The sequence below is a fragment of the Manis javanica genome, chromosome 4 (genome assembly GCF_040802235.1).
Source record: "Manis javanica isolate MJ-LG chromosome 4, MJ_LKY, whole genome shotgun sequence".
In the NCBI taxonomy this organism is placed as follows: Eukaryota; Metazoa; Chordata; class Mammalia; order Pholidota; family Manidae; genus Manis; species Manis javanica.
The window spans coordinates 34,037,560-34,056,070 of NC_133159.1; the positions used below are offsets into that span (position 1 = coordinate 34,037,560).

Here is an 18,511-nt window from a genome sequence, read left to right on the forward strand (position 1 = left end):
CTATCCCTTTGCCCTTCCATTCATTCGTGAAACATGAGCTGCATGTTTGAGGGCCATTTGCACTTCTGTAAGCTAAACAGGGACATTGGTTTGGTGCAGGGCTCATCAGAAGGGAGTGACCAGAGGCAGAAAGACCATGGAGGAGGTGGACAGTCATGAGGTCTCACTGATACAATGGAGGCAGGGGTTACAGCAAGGCAGCTTCAAACTTTGACCAGTTGGGTGTGTGGGATGTGGAACAGGGAGACTGAGAACTAACTGGTTTGGGTGACCAGGTCAGTCATGGCCCTTGCCACTGAGTTGAGACCCCAGAGGAGGAGTGGGATTGGAAGATGAGTTCTGGCCAGACCATCCTCAGTAAGCTCCTTGAAGGCCAAGCCCATGACTGTCTTGTTCATCACCCTGCCTCCTGGTCAGGCTGGCGGGGCCCCTGAACAATTATGTATGGATGGCTGGTAGAGAGGGCTGTCGGTGGAAGAGATGGTCTGGCCACTGGGTCTCTGCTGGGGGCCAGGCCTCTGCACAGTGAGAGGGGCATTAGAATCATGTAGGGGAGCAGCAGGAGGGCCTCATCACAGCTTGGGAGGTGGATACCATGTGTTCCTTCACCTGTCCGTCCTCAGATGATATGTCTGACCTGTCTGGGAGCCCAGTCTCACTGGAAAAGATGCCTGAAAGTGGAGCCCTCTGTCCTCTAGGGAGGCCACTTGCTGATGGCGTTTGTGAAGGGGTAAAAGTGGGTGTAAGGTCCAGCTTGTGGAGGCAAGGCGGTCTTTGAGGGGGAAGGGAAAATGCTCTGGGACCCTGTGGCCCAGGTACAGCTGGTACAAGGCCCTGCTGGGGCCTCCTGGGGTGTGGGGCCCAGGGTGCTCATAAGGGACCGGCTTCTGAGGCAGGGGCCAGGGCAGGTCCTAGGCTACATAGGCAAAGGATCTTGCTTTCTACCTTTAGAGTTTCTCAGCCTTAGTACTACTGACATTTTAGACCAGATGATCATTTGTTGTCAGGAACCAGCTTGATATTGAAGGGTATCTGGTAGTATCCTTTGTCTCTTCCCACTAGATACCAGTAGTACCTGCCCCCTTCCCCTTGACAATCAGAAATGTCTCCAGATACTGCCTAATATCCCACAGGGGGCAAAATCACCCTGGACTGAGAATCACTGGTGTGCACCACGTCTTGCTGCCTTTATATGCTGTACAAATCTGGAAAACTGTGGAAGGTCCCTCAGGGAAGATTTACAGTGATGGGATATTTGAGCTGAGTTCTGAAGGGTGGTAGGCGGCTGGGGGCAGGAGAAGGGCATTCCTGCCATGGAGAGAAGAGCTAATGCAGAGGCCCGGAGGCAGCCATGCCTGTGAGCTATAACCACGAGAGGCACCCCTCCCTGGAGGGTTGGTGGTTCAGGGGTTAAAGCTGTAGCTGCAGGAAGGTGCCTCTGCTGGTCCATTTGGTCTTCTGCCCTGGAGCTAAGCCTCTGCTGGACCTTGTGCCACCCCCAGAGACACTGGGTTGCTCTTCCTAATGTCCCCTCTGCTCCCAGGGGAGCACAAGAAGCTAAGGGCTGCCATAGGGTAGGAACCAGCTGCAACAGGACAGGCAGGCTGCTCCCGGCTGCACTCACAGACTCTGTCCAACCGGCTGTAAGGGGGAAGGCAGGCTGCTGCTAGCCACCTCCTTCCCTGGGGCCGGGGTCGAGGCGGGGCTGTGATTTATTCCCGTCGTAATCTGGTGGTTGACTTGGTAAGAGATGGAAACGTGTTGGTTTTCCACTTCCCGAGTGTAACAAGGCCTGTTTCCGCCTCCGCGGCCACTGTCTGCTGCAGTGCCACACGGTGAACTGTCCAGGACGTGACAGAAGGGTTTGGTGAGCTGCCGCAGGTGAGAAGATGAGCGGCTCCCACTCTCCCTGCCCTCAGGCTCCACTTGCCCATGCGCTGGCTGCTCCTAGGGCCCTGGACACCCCTCCTGCTATGTCTGTTTTGGGGCCCCAGCCTCCTAGGGGCCAGAGGCCTGGCCTGGATGGGAGGAGGAGGCTGCGGGAACAGGTGGCATTTGGAGACTAATTAATATTTGTGAATAAAAACACGTGCCCAAGGGAAACAAATCAGTCTGTGTTTGCATATTCATGAAGAGGACTCGGAATGATCCCAGCTGTTCTCCAGCCAGGGAACCCCCGGATGGCTGGTGTCACACAGTCTCTAGTTGGCGGTGAGGGTGAGCAGGGGGCCAAGGGTGGCAGGGGTGGTCAGGCTGGGCTGCAGGGAGTGAATGTGGTCTCTCTGTAATATGCATTTCTGTGGGCATTTCCGTGGCATTTGGATTCAAATCCTGTGGCTCAGTGTGGTGCCTGCTCCTGCTTTTCCCTCAAAGCTCTTTAGTTCCCAGGCTCTTCAATTTCACAAAGCAGTACAGTTTCCAAAAGTACTTGGAGACCAGGCATGGGCCTGGCAATTTTTTATTTTTGCCAAGTAAGGACATTATAAAAAAATAACTGCTATCTGCTATGACCATCATTTCATACAAGAAAGGACATTTTAACACCACAACAAAATTTGAGAATAAAGGACGGTTCTTCCCAAGAAAGGACAGTTGGCAGCTTTACACTGATGTAGCAAAGAAAAAGGATGCATTAAAACCATTCTGAATGTAGAAAAATCGCATCTGATTATATTCTACAATGTACAGTATGGAATTGTTTTCTGCCCAAGTATGTCAGACTGGTAGAACCGATGGTCCCCACTGCAGTTCAGAGATGAGCCTGTGTGTGCAAGGGTTCCGGCCTTGGTTTCCTCCTGGTTGTTGGAAGCCCAGGGCTCATGCAGCCAGGCTGGTGGAAGTGGGCACTTTCCTCTTCACACCACTGAGCTGGATTCAGAAGGTTCTCAGCAACCCCAGCAAGTCTCACAGTGGTCCCAAGTAGCTGCTCCTCTCCCAGCTTCTTTCCACAGGGGACCCTGAGCATTCTGGGGTGGGAGGTAAGGCAAAGGTCTACACTGAGTCCCCAAGTAAGGGCCATTTGTCTTTGTCCCTTTGGGGGTGGAGTTGCTGGAGGCCCAGGTTCTCTGACACCCACGGCCAGAAGAATCTCAAGACTGTACCACATAATGTCCATTCTGGAGAGTTATGCCCCCATGATGGCTGTACAGGCGGCTCACAGCCCTTTAATATCAGTACCGGGGACTGATACCCCACAATAATGGGGTGTTACACCTCTGTGAAGTACTGGAGAGTTACAGCCCTACCATGTCCATCAGGCAGTGGCAACCCATGATGTCTGTACCCTCTGTCTACACTCACACCATGTCTCAACCAGGCAGCTACACCTCCATGATGTCTCCACCTGGGAGTTACACTGCCATGATTACTGAACCAGGGCAGCTCCAGGGGATGTAAGTGTAGTGACAACTGTACTTACTGTACTGGGGAATGGCACCCTGTGACTGTTGTGCTGTTGAACATCTGTGATGTCTCCTCTTTGTAGCTTCATCCTCCTTATGTCCATACCAGGGAGTCATGCCCCCCCATAATGTGTGTTCCTGAGGGTCATGTCCCTATCATGTCTCTACTGAGGGGCTCACACCCGGAATGCTTGTCAAACCTGGGAGTGAAACCTCTGTGGATGTTGTATGGTTGCACACCATGATCCTATACTAGGCCCCTCTGCCCTGTCGTTTGTTCCAACAGACCCCTGAGCTATAAACCCATGTTATGTGTATGGTTGTGTTAGGGGACCATACCCCCATGACAGCCTGGCCAGGCAGTTCACCACCTGCTGTCTGCTGGGAAATTGTAATCTGTTGGTTGCACAGCTGCACCGCAGTGCTATGATGACAAAGCCCAGACAGGGCTTTAGTGATATATGGGCTCTATCCCCAGTTGGCTGTGGAAACGCCGTTTCTCCTGGTCTCAGCCTCCTGAGCTCTGTGCTCATTGAGCACAACCTCAGGCATGGTCTAAATGGGGCTGGATGCCCACCATGCACCTTCAGCTTTCTTGATTTTGCTGCTCAGCTCCCATCTCAGACATCTGGCCAGGTCTCCCACCCTGTCCCTTTGTGTTCAGCCTCTACCCCACCTGACAGTCCTGCCTGCTTTGTCCCAGCACTTTTGCTCATTTACTGCCCTCTAATCTTTTAACCTTTGTCCCAGTTGAGACTAGAATTTAAGTTCAGGAGGGAACAGAGCCATCTTTGAGTCCCGATCCTTTGTGTTCACCAGCCTCATCACCTCCTTGCAAATTCTCTTAAAATTGTGGGACAGCTGGCTCCTGGGTCTGGTTATGACTCTCCTACCAGAGTCTGTGGGTACCACTGCAGGGCCCCAAGGTGTGTTCACTGTCACTCATTCCCCTTCTAAGCCTTTTTGTGTTTTCAGAGCATTAATGAGGGACTTAGCATGTGCCAGCCTCCTCCCCAGAGCAAGGTGTGAACAGAGCTGGTGGGCACTGGTGTGGATCCCCTGAAGCCCCTTGGGTGAGGGGGCATGGGAAAGAGACCCTAGGTTGCTCACCACAGGGGCTAAGAAGTGATACAGTGTATCTGTACTGTTCGGCATAGCCACGCTGAAGGCTTCACACAGGTGCCTGACAGAGTGGGGAAGGTGCACCTGGATGAGGAACCCTGTGAGGAAAGGCCTGGAGGCATTTGGCCAGCCCCAAACGCCCTCTTCCCCAGGTACTGTTACTGTCTCAGCACAGGTGGCACTTTTGAGCAAGTGGCTCCCTGAAGTTTGCATCCCTCCCCCCGTCTGTGATGTGCTCAGGGTGCTGGGGCAAAGACAGAGGAGGTGTGGGGTTGAATCTTAGGGCCCAACACCCCCATTCCTAGCCACTAGGGCCTTCTGTGGTTTCCCTTTAGAATGGGTAAGTGCCATGGGAATTGGGTAGGACACGGGCAGCCAGGTGGGGCAGCTGCAACTTGCTGAGAGTGAGTTCTGGCGAGCCCAGATGGGGTGTGGCTTTGGCTTCAAGCCTCTGATACCTGGATCCTGTCTGCTAACAAGTCTGTGCTTTGGGGCCTGTGCTCAGCGTGCAGGGTCTAGCCCCCTGCCTCCTCCCTCCCTGATGGGAGAGGGGGGGCAGCAGGATACCCCAGGCCTTTGTGGGCCTGCTGACTTCTCACTGTTCCCCATTGGTTTGGTCTGGTATCTCTGTCTGCACCTGCATGTCTCCGTGTCTGTTTGACCCCCATGTCCCTGTTCCTGTCCCCTATGGAGGTGAGTTGGAAACTCAAGGTCTGGGATGGAACATTTCTGTACATCCTTTAATCTCAGTAGCCCCTGACCCTGTACTGTCCCCTACCTGTCCCTCTGAAGGCCTCTTGTACTCTGTCCCTACAGTGTGACTGTTGGGTTATCCTTGGGACCACTGGGGGATCAATGAGGAGCCTGGGTGGTCACAGGGTTTGGAAGGTCTGAGTGGTCATTGCACAGTCCGGGCGGGGGATGGTCTGTTGAACTACACTCTGGATGGGTAGTGAGGATAAACTGGGGGGTCTGTGGTGAGTGGGGGCCATGTGATGGCATAGGTGGCAGTGGGGATATTGGTGGACACAGCTAACTGACTCTGTCCTTCTCTCCATCACAGGTCGGGTGTCCTGGGGTGTGGCTGGCCATAGTGCTGGTGCCCTGGATGGCCCCCAAGCCAGCCCCAGTGAGGACAATGGTGCCCCTTGTGCCTGCACTCGTGATGCTTGGTTTGGTGGCAGGTGCCCATGGCGACAGTAAGTCTGATCCCTCAAGGTTGGGGATCTCCCAGGTTGAAAGGTAGCATTCCTCCTAGCTGGACTACGGGATGGGGGACAGGACCAGCTAGTAGGAGAGGCAGGATGGCTAGATACTCCTCCAGACTTTCTTCTGTCCTTGAAAGACACCCCTCTCCTCTTCGCCAGCTGGGAGAGCCTCCCTCCAAGGAGTACCCCAGCCCCATGCTTCCTAGGACATCCTGCATGTCCCTTAAGGCACTGCAGGGTGGGGCGCATCTAAGCGTGACTCTTTTATGGGGTGGCGATGAGACATGTCCCAGATTCATGTGGTCAGTGGGTAACGTGCTTAGGCATGTAGTGTCTGCCACCACATATCAGTGCAGAAAGCACAGTGTGACCCGTGTCAGGGATCCGCGTGGGGATAGGACACAAGGAATGTGTATGGATGTTTGGGATGCCAGATATGTCCACTGATCCAGGGAAGGATCAGAAGCCAGAGCCACATAGCCATTCCCCTGGGCTAGACCCTCAGTATCCAGTGCATGGAGACCCTGAGCCCACCCCACTCCACCAGGGAATTTCAAGGCAAGGGGGCATCCCTCTCCTCCAGCCCCTCAGGAAGCTGGGCTCCAGAGCCCCTGTGTGTATGTGTTGGGGGAAGTGGGATTGTCCCTTGCCCAGCTCCAACTCCGAACTTTAGTCCCTTTCCTGCCGCCCTTCCCCCTGTCTGGCAGTACAAGACTGGCCGCAGCCCGCCCTGTCGCCATGGTTACCACTGCTTGGTTACTGGTGGGAGGCGGAGCACAGGGCAGATTTAGCCAATCTGCACATTGAGAGGGAGGGGCGAGGTCGGAGCTTAGGTCCCAGGGGAAGGGGCTGTTCCCAGCCTGTCCGGAGCCCAGAGGTGGCCAAGGGCCAAAGCAGGGGTCAGCCTGGAGCACAGCAAGCCATAGGGCTTTCCCAGCTCCCCCCTCCAAGGGTCTGGGTGCAGATCTCTTTCCTTGCCCCACCCAGGCCCTTTCTCCTAATGGGTCGTTAATTATTCAGGACCAGATCCTGGAGGAGGGGCTCGCCCTTTGTCCTCTGGTGCAGGCCCATGGTAGGTCTCCTTGGGCAGGGGAAGGGAAGGGCAGGCAGTTGCGGGGTGGGGGTAGGGGTGCCAAGTGATCCCACGTCTGGTTGGGTCTGCCCAGGGAGCGCTCGAGCCTGCAGGGGCACATCGGGTAGGAGACACTAAGTGTGACTCCTATGTTGGCAGGGAGGCAGAGGCTCATGAGGCAGGTGTGGTCAGTAGCCTTTGGACACTGAAGTACTGCCCTTGCTCTCCACCCGCACTCTGGCCACCCTCGGGGCCTTCAGACAGAGCTTGAGGGCAGAGGGAGGGCCTTCCAACTGGACTTGCAGAAACCCCCCGTCCTGGGAGAATAACTGCCTTCCCCTCCCGCTCAGAGCCAGTGCGCCCTGACTTGTCCCCTCACCCTCGTCCCCGTAGACCCGCTCATCTGCCTGTGTGCTTGCTCCTGAGGAAGAGCATTACCACCCACCCACCCAGCCGCCCAGGTCAGAAACCTGGGCCTCCTCCCTCTCATCCCCCACATCTAATCTGCCAGGCTCTGTTGTTCCTACCTTCTAAATATCTTTGGAATGCATCCCCTTCTCTCTCCACTGTCTTCACCCAAGCCACCTTTCTCTCTTGTTGGGCTTTTGCTCACAACAGCCTTGTGATGGCTTCCCTGCTTCCAGTTTCTCCCCTCATAATCCATTCTCTATTCCAAAGAAGAATCATGTTGCAAAGTGAAAGCCTGATCACGTCACTCCTCAGTTTAAGGCTTCCCCTTCTCCAGGCCCTGCTTATCCAACGTCTGCCAACCTCATCCTTTACTCTGCACACCACCCCCATACCCCCACCATGCTGACTTCTCTCTGTTGCCCATATGCTCCCAGGCCTCTGTTCCTTCTGTTTCCTCTGCTTGGAACACTCTTCCCCAACTCATTGCCCTGACCAGTTACTGTGCACCTGGAGCCATCACTTCTTCCGAGAGCACAGGTCATATGCTACTCCTCTATGCTGCATTTGTATTGCATGGTTGTAACCATCTGCCTCAGATGTGTCTGTCCCATCTGTCAGACTACAATGGGTCAGACCATTGTTCAGGCCTGGAGTGTGGTAGATGAGTGAGTAAAGGGATGGAGTCAGGCCTGGACCCCAGTAAAACTTGGGGGCCAGGGCAGAACAGTTTTTTTAGAGCAGAATCTGAGAACCTCCATGGTGGTCCCTTAAGGACCAGAGCCCAAGCACCAGGGTCTTAAAAGGAGGAACCAGTCAGAGAGCCATCGGGGAGGGGCCTGGGCTGGGGGCCATGGTGACCTGGCCCTGGGAGGCACGGTCTGTTAATAGGCCTGCCTTACACTGCACTGGCTTTTGGATCTATCCCTCGAGGCACGGCCAGTCTTGGGCTGGGCTTGGGAGACTTCTAGCCAGGGGCAAGCAGTCAAACTTGGACAGAGCTGCTGCAAAAGGTAGGGCAGGTGCCCCAGAGAATCGATGGCCGGAGCAGTGAAACACAGAGTGGAAAAATGTGTTTCTATAGGCCTCTTAACGAGACAAATGAATGGGGGCCCTGGCCTCTGAAGGGAGTGGAGGGAAGCAGGGTGGAGAAGCAGCTGCCAAGAGTTAGCCCAAAGGCCCCAGCGTCAATGCCAAGTCAGCTCCAGTGGAGACCTGGGCACACGGGGCTTGGGCAGCTTCCACAGCCTGGGGCTTTGTGGCTTCTCAACGGGGAGGCTTGTAGGGCCAGAGGTGGTCCTGAGCAGGAAGAGGATCCTGCTAATGTAGCATGTGTCAGGTGCTAGCTGGGAAGAGTCCACATGGACCTGCCTTGGGGAGCTGCAGGATGGGCTACTTACAGTATGCGCTATGTTGGCAGCACAAGCACTGAAGTGACTTAAGTACCGTGCAAGGGACTGGGAGGCTTCCTGGAAGAGGGGAGCCCTGGGCATTTGCTAATGGGGGGTGTTGCGTAATGAGGTGAGATTGTGGGGAAGAAGCAGGAATGATCCTGGGATTGTCTATGGAGCTCGTGAGAGAGTCACAGTAAGAACTGTACCCTTTTGCCCCAGACAGCATGGGATCGAAGCAGGGATGTGGGAGGTGTTAGTGGGGCCCTGGTTATGGCCCAGTTACTTGGAATCATAGGAGGCCCTCTAGAGCAGGTTGCCTGGTGGCTAGAGGGGTAGCTGGTGGCTGCAGTTATGGGGCAGTGGGGAGGGGTGCCTGAGTAGCTGAGGATGGGTCTATCATTCCTCCCCTTCCCCTTCTACCCCCCAGCCTTATGGGTAGGCAAGACCTCATAGCCTGTCTAGACTCTGCCCTCTACGGAACTAACAGCAGGTTGCTTTCTCTCTTGGGCCTGTTTTCCTATTGCACAATGAGGGTAATCACTCCTACTCGGAAAGGTTAACTGAGATCACATATTCAAGGCACCTGGCACCTAGTATGTGCTCCCTGGATCTGAGGCCATGACCTGGGGCTCCTGTGTATCCCCCAGGAGCCCAAGATTATCTCTGAGTGGGCTCCCCTCTGATGGGGGCACCGGCAGCAGTCACAGGAGGCAGGGTTAATGAATCCCCAGCTCATTAGACGGTTCAGGGCCTGGGAAATCCGCCTCTCTGGGAGCTCCCTCTCCGCTTGCAGTACCTCACTGCTGCCCGTCTGCTCACTGCCTCTGCGCTGTTTGTATTCACGTGTGTGTACTCTGTGGGGAGGGTGCAGAATAGCAGTCGGTCTCCCAGCGGAGGAGCCTCGGAGGTGGCCCAGTTTGGCTATCCCTTGGCTGGACCCTGGCAAGTGTGCCTCCCCTGCTTGTTTCCTTTCTCAGGCTGCCGCCTCCCACTTTGCATGGGCTCAGTGTCCCAGGGCATGCCCCCAGGAGGTACTGCCCAAAGGGTTTGCCACCCTAACCTCCCTGTGGTAGGGGAGGAGGCAAGTAAGGAGGGGAGGTGGAGCCCCATCCTGGTGGGACAGAAAGCCCCTCCTGACACATGATCTCAGAAGTTCTGTTCAGACCCTCGTTGAACTCCAGCTGTGGGTCAACACCCAGCAGAGTGGTGAAGTCCCCGGTTTTGCCTGTGTGCCTGGGGACCTGACCAGTCAGTGCGGCCTATGATAAGTGCTGGGATGAAAAATCCAAGAGCTCCAGTATGAGACGCAGAGCAGGCTCCCACAGGCCTGCAGGGTAGGGTGCGTAAGAGGGGCAGGGCATACACGAAGGCAAGCAGGTGCCCATGGGCCTGGCCTGTCAGGAAGCCTGGGTCAGAGGTGGCTAGTACCCCAGTGTCCAGGTGTCCGGGACCAGAGCTGTGTTCCAGCACCGTACTTGGCCCGTGGTAGATGACCTTTTTTGAAAGAGTCAAGAAAGCCGAGTCTGGAGAGGTTAGCAGGAGCGAGTGTGGGGAGGAGAGCAGGGAGACAAATGCCAGCCCAGCTTTCATAGGTGGGGACGTGGTCAGAGTCATGTTCCCCAGTAGTCTGCCTGGGGCACAGAAGGGGAGGGGACTCGGCAGGGCTCTGGGAGGGGATGAGCTGGGGTTTGGCGCCTTGCTGGGTGAGGGGCCCTGAGGTCGGGTGGGGTTCAGGAAAGAGGAGGGGCCTGCGGGAGTCTGGTGGGTGGGTGGGCTGGGCGGAGCACTGGCCCCTCTCCAGACTTCAAGGGGGTTCTGCCTCCTCAGTTGCCCCAGGCCTTGGGCACAGTCCAGCCTCCACACTGTACTCAGGCCTTTCCCCTGCTTGCCCAGGCTTCCGCACTGACCTGGCTCTCCTCCCCAGCTTCTGGTTCTTTGTTTGGCACCAAGGCTCCACCCCTAGGCATACTCACCCAGCCATCCGGTTCAGCAGGTTCCAGCCTCTGGTCTGCAGCAGACACGTTGAGGCAGGAGCCAGAGGAGGGTTTCCACCTGGTGCCCCGCTCCCTGGCAGAGGGGGCTTCCCCCTGGTGTGCGGGGCTGCAGTGTCCATCCTCCTGGGCCTGCCTTTGTCAGCTCACACCTCCCTTTGTTTGCACCCCTGTGTGCCAGGAACTGGATTGGGTGCTGGGACATGCAGGGAGCAAGGCAGGCCTGGTGTCTGCCTGCCCAGGGTTATAGTTTTAGAGGCGCAAGCAACTATGAACCAAATACTCCCCCAAAATATGGAAAAGGTAGTGACATCACACAGCTACATGAGGAACCATAGCAGTGTTGCAGGAGAGGCAGATGGAGTTGCAGTGAGCTTAGAGCCGGAAACTGAGCTAATGTAGTTGCAGACAAGGACGGGGGACCAAGGAAGGTTTTCTAAGGAAATCATGTTTAAATTGAGATCAGAAAAATACATAGGGTTATGGATAGGTAAAGAAGTCATCCAAGAGGTTCCTGGCAGAAGGAACAGGGAGGGCCTTTATGCAAAGGCCCTGAGGCTGCTGAGGGCATTGCTTTATCTAGGGGGAGGGTGTGGGGTTAGACCTGGCAGGGCTCTGTCCACTATAATAGAAGTTTAAATATTGTTTTGGGAGCAGAGGGGAGACCTTTGGAGGGTTTCGATCATGGGAGAGAGACCATCAGTTCATGTGGCTGCTAAGTGGAAAACAGACTAGAGGGGCAATGCTGGAGGCAGGGACAGCTTGTTAGGTTGTTAGAGAGTCCAGTCAGGGGAAGGTGGTAGCAGTGCAGGAGCACCAGAGCTGCTGTTTGGAGGTCCTCAGGTGTGGGTGAGGGGGGTGCACAATGTGCATGGGGATGAGCAGGAGACACCCCCAATGGAGCCTGAGTGGGCAGAGCCCTATCAAAGAGGACCTATTCAAAAGGACTAGCAAAGAGGGACAGGCTGTGCAGACAAGGGCGTGCTGGGAGAGTCCAGAGCCTCTTCTAGAGGGCAGTTGGAGGAAGGGTAAGGCACACTGAGGCTTCCAGGACTCATGTTGTCCCCATGTCCCCATGCCACTCTGGCCCTTGCAGGTTTATGTTGCCCCACTAAGGCTGTCCCTGGTTCTGAGCTGGCTGCCCTTTCCCCACTAGGTACTCTACCCCCCAAGAGCAGCTGGGTGGGTCCTGGATTTCCCTTCTCCAGGGAGGCCCTAGGTGCTACAGGGTGAACTTAGGATTTGGAGCAAACCCTGGTTCCAACCCCAAGGCATTCTATGATTTGTCCATTACTTAACCTTCTGAATTTCCAGTTCCTCATCTCTGAAATGGGGTTGGTAATACTGTCTACTTCATGGGATTGTTTTAAAACTAGTAATTGAATGAGAGTAATAGCTGCCCTCATGCAAGAGCCACTATGTGTCAAGACTGCACGCAGTTTATGGACATCATCACATTTTGTCTGCACAGACCCCTGTGTCACTAGCACCATTTTCCAGATGAGAAAATGAAGGCTCAGAGATGGTGAGTGACTTGCTCTATAATTACATAAAACCTCCAGAGCCCACTGGGCCCTGGGTGAGGAGTAAGATGGCTCCCTCCCTGCAAGGCTAAGCCCTCCCATGCTCTACCTGCAGCTGTCACTCCAACCCTGGTGGTCGCCCGGACCCTCCCTCCATCAGGGACTCTACCCCTCTGCTGTCCCTCCTCTTTCCACTGGATCAGTACCTCTCCCTCTCTGCAGGCTCCTTCCTGTCAGCATTTAAACATTGTCTTTCACGTCTTGGGAAAAAGAAACAAAGATGTAAAAACATCCTTCCACCCCCATCCTCCCTAGGTGGTATCTTTCCTTTCTCTTTCCCAGCACAGCCCACCCCCTCTCAGTAGTCACAGTGCTCCTCCCCACTCCACTGCGCACTCACTCCTCCTCGTCCTGTGGTCTGGCTTGGGCCCCCTACCACACACTGACCTTGCTCTTGATGAGGCCCACATCAATACCATGTGAATCTTTTTGAAGTCAAACAGGCTTGAATTCAGGTCTTACATGTGCCACTCATTGGCTCTGTAACCTTGGGCAAGTGACTCAACCTCTCTGAGACTGTAAGCTGGGGACAGTAGCAGTGAAGGACTAACTGAGATAAAGCACCTGATGCAGAGTGGCTGCTTAGGAGAGGATTGTCGTCACTGCACACGTTTCTGTACCAGGGACCGGGTAGGGCCTTGGCTCCTCAGTGCCAAGCAGGTGGTCTGAAAGGTCACTTCTCACACCATTAGCCTTCTTGGAACCATTCATTGGCCTGATTAATAGGAAATGGATCTGCTGTCAGAACTCACAAGGTGTTGCTACATCTTAATAAAAGCAGTTTCTCTCCTCTTGTGACCCTGGGTGGTGGGATTCGTAGTGTAGGTGCTACAGGTTGGCCCTGGTGTGTGTGTCAGGGCGGTGTGGCATGGCGGTAGAGTATCTGAGCACCACCCCCCTTGCTTCCCTGTGAACCTTGGGGAGACATCCAAGTTGTCAGAAGACAGTAGCCAAATCAGTGGGAGTAGGTAAAGGGCAGATCTCCAGGAAATCATTCGCCTGGGAAGGAGTCCAGCGATACTCAAGACGTGGAATGTCTAGGCCTTTGGGACTGCTTGTATACCGGGGCAGAGGGGGAGTCAGTGGTTTCTGGCTGGAGCCTTGAGGTAGATGGAGGTGCCATCACTGAGGTGGAGAGCAGTAGGGGACAAGTCTGGAGGAGGTGCTGGGCTGCTCCCTGCCGCTCTCAGGATGCCTTTGTCCTAGAGCTTGAAATTGATAGGGGAATGGGAGACAGAAGACTAGCGGTTTAAGTAAGAACTGCAGACTCAAAATACCTGGGTCTAAATATCATCTCTGCCACTAACCAGCTGTGGTGTATTGGACAAACCCCATAACCTCTCTGTGCCTCGCTTTTCTTCTCCATAAGCAGAGGTAATCAGAGTAGCCACCTCATAGGTTTAGAGCCCTTTGAATAGTGCTTGGCATATATAGTAAGCACTATATAAGACTTAGGTGTCGCTCTTATTATTACCTGTAGATATTTCTAGCCTCCCACCCAATGGCTGGCACCTATTGTGTTGGCCGTGACTACAGTGAATGTGCTGTGCTGATTTGGTGTCTCCATCTCTCCAGGCAAACCTGTCTTCATTAAGGTCCCTGAGGACCAGACGGGGCTGTCAGGAGGGGTGGCCTCCTTCGTGTGCCAAGCCACAGGGGAGCCCAAGCCACGCATCACGTGGATGAAAAAGGGGAAGAAAGTCAGCTCCCAGCGCTTCGAGGTATGTCCTTGGTTGGGAGGGGCCGGACAGGGCTATATCCTCCCCCCGTTCTTCCTCTTCCGGGGCCTTTGGAAGCAGGAGGAAGGCTGACCACGCACAGGCCATGACACATGTCTGTCCTCTGGCAGGTAATTGAGTTTGATGATGGGGCAGGGTCTGTGCTGCGGATCCAGCCACTGCGTGTGCAGAGAGATGAAGCCATCTACGAGTGCACGGCCACCAACAGTCTGGGGGAGATCAACACTAGTGCCAAGCTCTCTGTGCTCGAAGGTATGTGCTGTGGAGGGACGTGGCATGGTGGGTGGGTAGACTAATGTGTGAGAAGAGCCAGCCAGCCAGCCCTGTCCTTGCCATAGGCGGGTATGTGTTTGGCTGTCCTGGGGTCGACAGAGGTCAGCAGTGGATAGTGATCATGGATCTGGCCTGGGTTGTTTGGCCAGTGGTGAGGGCAGCTGTGGGCCTGGTTTCTTTGTATTCTACCACTAAAACAGGGCACTGGGGTAGAGTCTGGGGCCTGACTTCTTGTGTGGGGTGGCAGCTGTGTGTCATTTGGGGTGCATGGCTTGTGGCAGCAGATCTGATTTTCATGTGGAAGCTGGCAGTAGGTTTCGGAGAGTTGTATGCTCTGTCGCCCCTGTGAGCTAGGGTGCCAGCTAGGGGCTGGAGCTCTGCATGTGGATCTCAGAGTCTTCTCACCAGATGGCTCCTCCATCCATTTCGCAAATACTCCCCAATGCTGCCTTGATGTCCAGTGGCTCATCTGACCTGGGCCCTGCCCTTGAGACTCCAGTCTCCTGTAAGTCTTGAGGGGACAGCTCAGGGCGTGGAGGCAGAGGAGAAAGGAGCTGTTGTCTAAGCTGTGTCCTGAGGGTGAGGAGGAGTTTGGGAGGGGGCCTAAGCAGGAGTAGCATCAGCATGTGCTGAGGCCCAGAGAGGCAGGAGAGCTGGAAGCTTTCAGGGAACTCTGAGTGGTTCAGTCTGGTTTTGGAGGGTGGGTGGAGCTAGAGGGCACAGAGAGAAGTGAGGAAGAGCAACTCAACATGAGCCTGGAGAGGTTTCAGGGCAGATCACACAGGACCAGGTTGAAAAATGAACACTTTCCTGGAGACATAGGAAGCTATGAGCAGGGTGGGGAAGGGAAGTGATATGAATCAGCCCCTAGATTCATCAGTCTGAATGTCTGCCTGTATTTTCAAAATACGGCCTTGATCTTTTACTTTTTTTAAATTGAGGTAACAGCACCTTTTCACTGTTGAAAATTTGATAAGTATAAAATAGCACATAGGAAAAAATTTAAATCACCTGTTATCTTACCTCTACTATTAATATTTGGGTATTTCCTTATAGTCTATTTTCTGTGCATACACTATTAACGAAAATGCTATAACGTTCTGCCCAATGATTTGTAAACTGTTTTTTGAAAAAACATATCATGAACATCTTCCCTGCCATTAAATATTCTTCTGTATCATTAATTTTAATGGCTGTAGGTAAGCATGACATGGAAAGACCCTAATTTATTTAGCCATTCCCTTATTGTTGGACACATATGTTGTTCCCAATATTTTTTTGCTTTTATAAATAGGGTGCTATACATGTCCTTGCAAATGAGTCCACCTTCCTGATTCTAGATTTGTGGAAGTGTAATTGCTGGATCAAAGGGCACACGCATTTTTAAGCCTTTCAGTATTTCCAGGAGATTGTGTGAGTTTATACTCCTGCCAAGCAGGGCATAAGAGGGCCTCTTTTCTGCATATCCTCACCAGCAGTGGGAATTACCATTAAAAAAAGATCTTTGCCAAGTTAATAGGCAAAAAATGGCATCTCAATTTAATTTGCATTTCTTTGATTACAAGAGCACTTGAACATCTTTTCACATTGGCCATTTTTTGTGCTATGGCTTTATATGTTCACACACACATCCACAGAGAACTCCTTTGTGTCTGTGTGGTGCGGGGGGCTCCAACTAAGAGGGGCAATCGAGGACAGTGGTTAAGAACAAGGCCACTTACTGTCTTATCTTGTGACAAGTAACTGTGCCTCTGAGCCTCATTTACTCCATCTGTAAATAGGGATGTATTACTTGCTGCCCACACTGGTTTAAAGGATTAATACGATGACTCTGTGGGATGCCGGCATGAATGATAGCTGCTGTTGGGCTGGAAGCTGCACAGCCTGAGGCCCAGGCATGTGAGCTGGCAGTACAAGGCCTCCATGTTGCCTGGCATCTTCCAGGTAGCCCCTGCTGGCCACTCCCATGGACAGGGACTTAGCTGTGGTGCAGGAGCTCAGAGGGCAGGCCGGGACCAGGATCACTGATTACTGAGTGATCTTACCCTGCCACCTCTGACCTCAGTTTACCCACTGATGACCTGAGGACAGGTATTTCAACACTGCCCTCCCCCCTGTTGGCATCTGCCCTGACAGGGAGCCATTTGCCCTACCCTGCTGTTTGGGAGGTAGCTGCCGGGCCAGAACCATGGCTTCTGCCTCAGAGGGCATCTTCTGAGGCTCTTCTATTAGTGTTGAACGAGAAGTACCCCCAGAGCTCCAGTGCCCCAGCCCTGGCCCTGAATCTCCCCCCAGGTCCTCGCGGGTCCCCTCCTACCTCCACCACTGCCCTGGGCAGCTTTAACTTTTAAAGGATTGAGGAGGTTGAGGAATGGTCTTTCAGGGCCTGAGGTGAGGGGGATCCAGGCGTGGAGGGGGTCTCTCCATCCTGAGGGGCCTTCCTGCATGAGGGTTTCTAACAGGGCTCTGGGGTATATCTGTGCTGCTTGGGTGTGGGCAGGTGCTTGCCCTACCCATGCTCCTGGCCTGGGTGTAGGTGGGGCTGTGAGCCTCAGTGAGCCCCTCCTCCTCCAAAAACACAGCACCCAGAAGGTGAAATGCTGACTTACCTGCTGGTCTGCCTAACCTGGACCGGCTCTGGGACCTGGCAGAAAGAAAGGAGTAGAGTGGGAGGCCTCAGAGGTATCCAGGGGTGGGGCCAGAGCAGCCCAGGCTGATGTCCCGCCCCCTCCTGCCCCACCCCATCGAGGCCAGACTGCTGGGGTGTGTGCAGGCAAGGGTGACGTGGTGGCGTCAAGAGCTGGGGCCAGAGGAGAGCAGGGCCATTCCTGGGAGGCCACCTCCAGTTCTGCAGCAGGCTGAGAGCAGATGAAGCTGGTCTGGGGGCTGGGAAGGAGAGTTGAGCCCCTTCCCTGCGCCACACACTGCATGTAAGCCCAAAGCCCCGGTGTGTGCACATGCCCACTGCACACTGGGCTCCTCAGGGGCATAGCTTAGGGCTGTCTGGGGTGACTTGGCGCAGGCAGGGGAGTTGGCGCACCCCCAAAAGGGACCCCAGGCCTGCAAGTCCAGTCCATGGCCCCTGCCCTGCCTTGTTGCGTGCGGGGCCCAGCCTTCCTCACACTCAGCTCTGATGCAGCCTCTGGGAGCACCCCGCGCTGCTCCTCCCTGTGGCCTTTGCTCCCAGCTTCCCTGGACAGGACTGCCACTCCCGCACCCTGGGAGCCCCCGCTGTCTTGTGATGCCCAGCCGTCTGCCTCACTGCTCCTGCCCAGGGCTGCATACAGGGTTAGGGTGCCCAGCCCTAGCTGGCTGGGGGTGAGCCTGTCCCAGGCAGTGGCAAGCTCAGGGCCCCACAACCCAGCGCTCCAGTCTGAGTGGTAATTGAAGCCATTAGAGCGCCAGCCTCTCCCTCGCCCGCCCGCCCGGTAATGGCAGGAAAAGCTCTTCTCACTCGGCACTCTTGAGGCGGCTGAATCCCTCCCCCTCCAACCGCTGCTGCTGCCACTGAGACAGGGAATCTGACATTTTCCCTCTCCAGGGAGGGGGAGCGGAGGGGGAGGGGAGGCAGGCCTTGCTTCTTGGCCTTTCCCTCCAGACAGGGGGCAGTGAGGGTCTTGGAGCTCAGTCTGGAGGGCACTGATTCACCTGAGCCAGTGAGATCCAGGCCATGCCAGACAGTGGTCAGAAAAACCCCAGAGGAGGCCAGACCACGGAGGTGTGGGCAGGACCCTGGCGACTTCGGTAGGTTTTAGAAGCCCCCACCCCCCAACCTGACTCAGGGAGGGGAACAGGGAGTAAGTCGGGGAGCAGGAATGAGCTGTTTCTGACTGTCTTGGAGGCCTGGCTCTGAGAACTCCAAATGCAGGTGGCAGCGTTTGCCTTGTGGTCATGGATACAGATAACATCCATCCTGTGTGGGGTGTGTAAGACTGTGTGTATGTAAGATGTTTGGTGTGGTGTGTACAGTAGGTGTGTGCCTTACAGGCTGTATATACGGGGAGTGTGCAGCAGACTGTGTGTGAGTGTGTGTGCACATCAGGCAGTGCATGAGGGGGTGTGGTTTATACAGCCCGTGGTGTACCTCATGCAGTGTGTGTATGTACATCCGCGTGTATATGGGGGGTGCAGTGTGTGCAGCAGAGGTGTGTGCTTTAGGGGCTGTGTGTACAGCAAGGCGGGTGTGGCAAGCAGCCTGAGCAGCATGTGAGGAGGCAGCCTTGCACTGTGGGAGGTCAGAGATGGCTGTGTCTGGGCTCATTGTCTCTGGGACCTCACAGGATCTCTGCTCAGAGTGTTTCATCAGTGGGACAGCTGGCA

At 54.8% G+C, this 18,511-nt stretch overlaps 1 protein-coding gene across 7 annotated transcripts in view; it reads left to right on the forward strand.

The window, feature by feature from the left end:
- The window catches only part of PTPRF (protein tyrosine phosphatase receptor type F), an 81,802-nt gene that overhangs the window by 7,556 nt on the left and 55,735 nt on the right, over positions 1–18,511 (forward strand). For all 7 annotated transcript variants that reach the window (XM_037002206.2, XM_037002215.2, XM_073233777.1 and 4 more), the window contains exons 3-5: positions 5,587–5,722; positions 13,755–13,900; positions 14,029–14,170. In XM_037002206.2, coding sequence (XP_036858101.1) covers positions 5,632–5,722; positions 13,755–13,900; positions 14,029–14,170 — 379 coding nt within the window. In that variant the 5' untranslated portion in view covers positions 5,587–5,631. The remainder of the gene's footprint in view (positions 1–5,586; positions 5,723–13,754; positions 13,901–14,028; positions 14,171–18,511) is intronic.